The sequence below is a fragment of the Dendrobium catenatum genome, unplaced genomic scaffold (genome assembly GCF_001605985.2).
Source record: "Dendrobium catenatum unplaced genomic scaffold, ASM160598v2 fragScaff_scaffold_506, whole genome shotgun sequence".
NCBI lineage: Eukaryota > Viridiplantae > Streptophyta > Magnoliopsida > Asparagales > Orchidaceae > Dendrobium > Dendrobium catenatum.
The window spans coordinates 250594-259147 of NW_021318968.1; the positions used below are offsets into that span (position 1 = coordinate 250594).

The 8554-nt window shown below is 42.0% G+C and overlaps 1 protein-coding gene across 1 annotated transcript; it reads left to right on the top strand.

Annotated features, from left to right (window-relative positions):
- Positions 1–1086: 1086 nt before the first annotated feature.
- Positions 1087–1479, top strand: LOC110103657 (antifungal protein ginkbilobin-like protein). Its single transcript, XM_020832456.1, has one exon. It carries the CDS (start codon positions 1087–1089, stop codon positions 1477–1479), a length of 393 nt encoding a protein of 130 aa, XP_020688115.1.
- The last annotated feature ends 7075 nt before the right edge of the window (positions 1480–8554 follow it).

Genomic DNA, 8554 nt, shown 5'->3' on the forward strand with positions numbered 1-8554 from the left:
TCTACATGAAGGGGAGACCATGGCTTGAGATTCAAGAGAGTTTAGAGGTATAAAGAGTCCTTGATCTCTACTCGAGCATCATTGTTGTTGGAGCATAGATTGAACGCCACCATCAAACCATTGCTCGACCACCATCGTTGTACTCCTATCATTAAACTACGACTTTACGACCATCAACATGGGACTATAGTCCTCGGATCAGTGACACCCAACTTCAATTTTTCAACTAGCATCACTCGTATACAATCATCTGATCAATATTACTCTAATATTGTCTTCTGATCATCATCGTCTGACTTTCCGAATACACTGACTCTTACGAACTTTCTTGCTCGCCATCACTAATAGAATCGACGCTTGCCATTACCTTTATGGTCAATGCATACTATCAACATTAATTATAACTTTCAACTTCAAAAGCATAATTTATACTAAACTTCATGGTCTTTAGTATCCTCTCCTTAAAGGATAAAAATCAAACAAATATTAAATGAAATTTTAAAGACAACTCCTATATTGCAAAGCTCTTTAACTTTCATCACAAATTCTATTTTTTATAGTTTATATTTACTATATGTATCTCCATTCTCAATAATGAGAAAGTACATCATTTATAATTGATGATATATACTGGAGAAATTATTTCAACTTGATTAGACCTCATAATTGCTGCATAAAATTAAGATCAACAAGTCAGTTTTAATCTTTTGTTATTTTTTCTATTAAAAAAATTTGTAGATTTAAAAATTCCCGGCCATCCATTGTGAAGCAGGCAAGCACTAAATGTAACAGTTGTTCCACTAAATTCAATAAATATTTTACTCTATCTTAAATTACAGTTAATATTAATTAAAAGTAACAGTTGTTCCACTAAATTAAATAAATATTTTACTCTATCTTAAATTGCATTTATATTAATTATAATACATCACCGGAATAAAATTATCATTATGTGATCATCTTAAAGGACCTAAAAAAATTAAACCGAGAGAACCCCAAAATTGTTTACTCCTTACCTTCAACTTCTTATAAGTAGGAAATTAACCCAATCCATCACCAGATGCCAAATACTTGAAATTTGCTCTAATGCCGAAGCCCCGTTTCCTCGCCGCGCTGCTCCTCTTACTGATATCGTCCACACCATTCCCCGCCGCCTGCGCGAGTTCATCCGTCTGCAACCTCGAGAAGTTCATCGCGTACGGCATCTTTGCCATTAACCTTGACCACTTGTTCAACGACTTGGTCGAGTTCGGGTCGGTCAAACCCGGTGAAAACTACTACCACATGATTTTCGACGATGTCCTAGGCTTCCCGGCCTATGGCCGCTGCTCGTGCTCCGGTAGCCTCACTGCACACGACTGTCGCTCTTGCCTTGAATGGGCCGTTGATTTAGTGACAATATGGTGCAAACTGGCGATTGGAGGTCAGGTTGAGCTCGGGGATTGCGGCCTCCGGTACGAGCAATACAAGTTTGTCTGATTGATTTTGGAGCTTTAGGATTTCGTTTTGGAGTTTCTGATTTGATGATGTTATTGTTGGTGTTGATGCACTGTTTGTTGAATTTTCTTTAGTTGATTGTTTAATTAAGAAAAACATACAATGATATTTAAATGATCATAATGATTATAATTTTTTTGGGAATATACAAGGAGTAATTAAGGTGATTCAATGCGTAATTTCAGCAACTGATGTGAAGATATATATGAGTTTATTTTAGAAAGGAGCACGTTAAGTCCTATAATTAGCAAGAGGAATATGTGAAATAAATATAAAATTTAAAAAGAAATAAATTTGTCAAATAAAATAAACTCAAAGAGCGAGTGAAAATAAGCAGGATAGAGAGAGAAACAAGGAAAAGAGGGGGAGAAAAATATTTTTTTTTAGTTTTAATAATATTTGATTTTAAATATAATTAAATATTAATTGGATATTTAAATATTTAATATTTAATTTTTTAAATATATTGAATATTTTAAAATAATTTTTAATTTTACATTGACGTGTTATGAATTTTGAAAGTTTTAATATAAGATATTTATAATTAATTTTTTTAATTAAGTTTGAATATTTAATTATTTATTATTATTATTTTTAATAGCTTAATAATTAGACATATGTTTAATATAATCAAATATAATTAATGTTAAATATATTTTCAAAATTAGATCAAAATAATTTTTAAATATTTTGTAAAAATCAGAGGATATTTCTTAATATATTGATTAATGATATATCATCAAAAAAATCTTGATAAGGTACGAATCTCGAGGCAAAAATCAAGTTGAAAACTTCAAAAATTAAATCTGGGAACATCTGAACTCCGATTTAAGCAAACCTATAGTCGAACTGATCGTCTCAGAAATATGAACCCAACGACACCAAATTCAACTCAATCCGAGCCCAAATGGGTTCGAATCGAAGACCCGAAGCAATGTTGAAAGGTTCAAACCACAATTTGGATTACTAAACGGTTTCAAATCATGATTTGCTTATAGTCGAATCGAGCGGCACAACTATACAAATCCAACGAGCCCAAGATCGTTGAATTCTAATATCATTAAGACATTCAAATGTCTGACGAACAGTCCATGATCAAGGGATTCAATATTAGTCGTCCATCCAAACCACTCCACGTTTGCCCTTGATCCTCCCCCTATTTACGAGTCATGCCACTATCAGAAAACTATAAATAGCCCCTTATTTCTCTTAAGAGGGGAGGGGAGGAAAAGGGGAGAAGAGAAGAAGAGGAAAAAAGCTCCTCCTCGACCACCGCCGGAGTTTCATCTGTGACTTTTAAGTGATGCAAGAGTTTCACATGACTTTCAAGTAACGTCGGAGTTCCACCCAACTTTCAAGTGACGTCGGAGCTCCGCCCTACTATCAAGTGACGCCGAAACTCCAGGCAGAATTCCTCCTCGACCACCGCCAAATTTTCACCCAACCGCCGATAGACGTCGAACTTCTACCTGACACCGGACTTCCACCCGTCGTCGGATTCCTGCCTGACGCCGGACTTCTGTCCGACACCAAAATTCTGTCAGACTTTTACCCGTCACCGGATATTTGTCGGACTTCTATCCAACACTAGACTTATGTCCATCATTCGATTTCTTCCCGACTACAGTTCTTCTGACCTCCATCGTTAGAAAGAGGTTTTTATGACATCCGTCGCCTGCTGACTACGATACTTCCAACTTACGTCGCCCACCAAGTGATGCAGTGAGTGTACAACTTACAATATTTGGAGGACTGAAAATAACCTCAGAGTTCAACTAGCAATATTTTTTTTAAATGATTAATTGAAATGACATCTCATTGCATAAGTGAATGATATATGGTTGAATAAAATGTACGATTGTATTAGTGATAAGATACCTATTACTAAAAAATATGGCGATAGTCAGAACTTTTTTACTTGTTTAGTATGACTATTAAAATATATATTATTGTTGCGGACTAGAATATACGCGGTGGTAGAGTTAGAAAATTTTTGTCTGAGCGTTGTACGAATATCTAGCATACACAAACAGAAGATAAAAGAATACTAGGATTTTTACGTGAAAAACTCTAAAAAAGGGAAAAAATCACGAGGCCTCGCCTAGTTGAAATGATTCCACTAGTGTTTTGTTTGAGATACAAGAGACTGATTCGTCCGCCAAGTTAAGAATATCAGATTACAATGAATTTCTCTTAAATTGAGATTCAACTACAAAGTTCTGTAGAGTTCCAGCGTCACCCGTATGTCCGGCAGAATTCCGGCATTATTCAGGCGGCAGGAAGAACTCCGGCGGTGGTCGAGGAGGAGCTATTTATCCCTCTCCTTCTCTTATTCTTCTCTTCTTCTTGCTTGAGTCCCCTCTTATGAGAAATGATGGCTCTATTTATAGTTTTTCTGGAGTGGCATAGCTCGTAAATAGGTGTGAGATCAGGGGCAAATAGGGAGTGGTCGAATGGGCGGCTGATATTCAATCCTTTGATCGTGCATCTTTTGTCAGACATTTGAAGGTCTTAGTGATGTTGGAATTTGGCGAACTTGAGCTTGTTGGATTCGTCTCGTCGAGCCGCTCAATTCGACTATAAGCTCGTCAAAATCGAAGATCATTTGGTAACTCAAATTGTGGTGTGAGCTTTCCAACAGCACTTCGGGCACTTGATTTGGGCTCATTTGGGCTTGGATTTAGTTGAATTTGGTGTCGTTGAGTTCGTATTTTCGAGACACTCAATTTGACTGTAAGCTCGCTAAAATCGGAGTTCAGATGCTTCCGGATTTAATTTTTGAAGTTTCCGATTCGATTTTGCCTCGAGATTCGTGATTGATCAAAATAATTTTTGAAGAATATATCATTTATATATTTATTATTGTTATACAATTTTACCGATATTGTATTGATTTATTATCACTATACGGATTACTGTTGTAGTATTGATTTATTGTTACTTCTACAAGATTTACTAATACCAACACTATCAGCAATACTGTTATTGAATTGTTGTTGATGCTACTTCTGATTCACTATTATTGTTAATGTTACTGATTCACAATATTGATTATAGATATTGTTGCGTCCTGGAATATTCGCGGCGATAGAGAAATATATAGTTTAACGTCTTAGCATTGTACGAAGATCCAGCACACAATCAGATAAATGAGAGGATGTAGTGTTCATAAGAGACACCAGAATTTTTACGTGGAAAACCCCTGAAAAGGGGGAAAAACCATGGGGCCCGGCCCAGTTTAAATGAATCCACTAGTATTTGTAGTCGATTACAAATGAGGCCCTTCTTAGGGAGAAGGCCTTAGCTTGATGTTACAAATGTACGTCATATAGAATGTATTACATTGTTACAATAATCAACATAGACATGTTTGTTTGGTTGGAAGGGCCATTGTTGGCAAGAGACAGAGGTCAGAAAGACCATTGTGTTATGATGGAGATCGGAATGACCGTAATAGGCGATGGAGGTCAGGAGGACCATAGTCGGCAAGGCAATACTTTGGTAAAAATTCGTGTGTAAGATGGTGGTCCGGTGGAGTGCGGGCCCTAAGTGGTGGTTCGGTAGAAGCCCGGGCCTCAAGTGGTGGTCCGGCGGAGGAACAACGTCAGGCGGTGATCCGGCAGGGGTGAGGGCCTCAAGTGGTGGTCCGAAAGAAGTCTGGGCCTCAGGTGGTGGTATGATGGAGCAATTGCGTTAGGAGGTGCTCCGGTGGAGGTAAGGCCCTCCAGTGGTGGTCCGGAAGAAGTCCGGGCCTCAGGAGGTGGTCTGGCGGAGCAACGACGTCAAGCTGTGGTCCGATGGAGCAACGGCGTCAGGCGGTGGTTCGGCGGAGGTGAGAGCCTCAAGTGGTGGTCCGGCGGAGCAACGGCGTCATGCGGTGGTCCGGCGGAGGTGAGAGCCTAAAGTGGTGGTCCGGCAGAGCAACGACGTCAGGCGGTGGTCCGGCGGAGGTTAGGGCCTCAAGTGGTGGTCCAACGGAGCAGCAGCGTCAGGAGGTGGTCCGGCGGAGGTGAGGGCCTCAGGTGGTGATCCGGCGGAGCACAGGGCGTCGAGCGGTGGTCCGGCAGAAGCCCTGCGATTTTCGAGGAGGCAAGGAAGCAAGAACGATCTCCGATCTCTCTCTTTTTTCCTTAGGCTTCAGGGTTCCTTTTTTCAAGAGGAGAGGGAGATCTATTTATAGATTTTGGGAATGTCATGACCCGTAAATAGGTGAGAGATCAAGGGTAAATGGGGAGTGGTTGGATGGACGGTCGATGTTGAATCCCTTAATCATGAACCGTTTGATGGACATTTGAATGTCTTAGTGATGTCGAAATTCAGTGATTTTGGGCTCGTTGGATTTGTCTCATCGAGCCGCTCGATTCGAGTATAAGCTTGTTATGTTTGGAAATCGTTTGTTAATCCAAATTGTGGTTCGAACCTTCCAACATCGCTTCGGGTCCAAGGTTTGGACCGATTCTGGATCGGATTGAGTCGAATTTGGTGTCGTTGGGTTCATATTTCTGAGATGCTCAGTTCGACTATAAGTTTGCAAAAATCGGAGTTGAGATGGTCTCCGAATTAATTTCGAAAGTTTCCGACTTGATTTTGTATCGAGATTTGCGCCCAATTAAGATAATATTTTGACGACGTATCAGTTGCCCCCCTATTTTCGGACGTCGATGCTCCATAAGTCCGAAAATATATGTGTCGACATTTCATATGGGGCAAAATGGAAAAAATTACGTTCCAAAAGTCAAAACATTGCTCAAATGTTATCATAAAGGCCTCGTTGAGCCACGAAAGTGTTAAAATTGAGTCCAGAACATTGAAAAACGTGTCCGGAGAGCCCAAAAATGTCCAATTTGGACCGTCCGGGCAAAAAATTGGGGCCGGACACGCTTAGGTGGCCGAACCGGCCTGTTGGCCGGCCGGCAGCCGCCGTTGGCGGCGGCGCCCGCACCGCGCGGGCGCGCGTCCTGCTTTGAGCAGCCGGTGTAGCCGGCTGCAGTTTTTTGTTGGGAGAAACCGCTAAGGTGGTTTAAAATTAAACCGCCATCATGGGCGGTTTTGCCAAAATCGCCCAACAATTTTTTTTGTCATGGAGAAGTGGGAGATAGTGGGAGAGAGGGAGAGTGGGAGAGAGAGAGAGGGAGCGTGGGAGAGTTTTTTTTTATTAATTTTTATTTTTTTCTTCCATAACCTCCCCTCTAGCCTATAAATAGACCCCTCATAGGGCCTTAATCCTTGCACCTTCTCATTCTCCTCTTTTCTCCCATTAGAGGCCTTCTCTGCCCCTTGGACAATTGGTATCCATTGTCTAACAGCAGAGCCCCTCTTTGCGAGAAAGAGCCTTCTTCTTCTCCTTTCTTCTCTCATTAGAGGCATTCTCTGCCCCTTGGACAATTGCTAGCCATTGTCTAATAGCAGGGCCCCTCTTTGCGAGAAAGAGTCTTCTTCCTCTCCCTTCGGTGCTCTTACTATACGGGAGGCTTTCCCTCGCCCTTGGTCAACTGGTATCCATTGTACAACAGCAAGGCCCCTCCCTATACTGGAGTAATGTAGGGCGACCACTTTCCTTCAAGAGATTCTGCGATCAGGGGAAATTATGTTGTCCTGTCTAACGGTGGGCGGAGGCCTGAGAAAGGAGCGAGGGTAGAAAGTTTGTCGTCTAGTAGAAACATCGAGTAGGGAAGAAAACTAACGAAAGTTCATCGACGGGCAGTAGTTTGACGACATACAGAAGTTCGTCGTCGTGTTGAGATACAACGTTGGGTAAAAGACCGACGAAAGTCCATCGACGGGCAGAAGTCCAACGACGGCTATTAGTCTGATGGCAGGAAGAAGTCCGGAGTCGGGTAGAAGCACTGAGTCGGGTAGAAAACCGATGAAAGTTCATCGACGGACAATAGTCCGTCGACAAGTAGTAGCCCGACTGTAGGTAGAAGTCCGACGTCGGGTAGAAGGACTGAGTCGGGTAGAAGGACGACGAAAGTTCATCGATGGGCAGTAGTCTATCGACAGGTAGTAGTACGATGGCAGACAGAAGTCTAACGTCGGATAGAAGTACTGCGTTGGGTAGAAGACTGATAAAAGTCCATCGACGGGTAGTAGTCCGTCGACATGTAGTAGTCTGACGACATGCAGAAGTTTGACGTCGGGTAGAAGCACTGAGTCAGGTAGAAGACCGACGAAAGTCCATTGACGGACAGAAGTCCGACGACGGGTTTTAGTCCAATGGCTATAAGAAGTTCAGCGTCGGGTAGAAGCATTGAGTCGGGTAGAAGACCAATGAAAGTCCATCGACGGGCAGTAGTCCGACGATAGGTAGTAATCCGATGGCAGACAGAAGTGTGATGTCGGGTAGAAGTACTACGTCAGGTAGAAGACCGACAAAATTCCATCGACGGACAGAAGTCCGAGGACGGGTTTTAGTCCAACGGCTGGACGAAGTTCGGCGTCGGGTAGAAGCACTGGGTCGGGTAAAAGACCGATAAAAGTCCATCGACGGGCAGAAGTCCGACGATGGGTAGTAGGCCGACAACATGTAAAAATCTGACGTCGAGCAGAAGACCGACGAAAGTCCATTGACGGACACAAGTCCGACGACAGTAAGAAGTCCGGCGTCGGGTAAAAAACTGACGAAAGTCCATCGACGGGCAGTAGTCCATCGACAGGTGGTAATCTAATGGCAGACAGAAGTCCGACGTCTGGTAAAAGTACTGTGTCGGGTAGAAGACCGACGAAAAACCCATTGATAAGTAGTAGACTGACGGCAGGCAGAAGTCCGACGTCACGTAGAATTCCGATGAAAGTCCTGCAAGGAAAAAGTTCAGCGACAGGAGGAAATTCAACATCGAGTAGAAATTTAACTTTGTGGAGAAGTCAGATGGAAGTCCATTGATGGCATTCTAGCGACGTTAACCAAGGATGTAAGACCTATTCAAGGTTGTATGTCAGAGTCTTTGCTCGATGATGGTAAACAATATTTGATCCACTAATGATGTAAGACCTATCCGAGGTTGTATATCAGAGTCTTTGCCCGATGACATTAACATGTATGGAAGAGGTAGTGAGA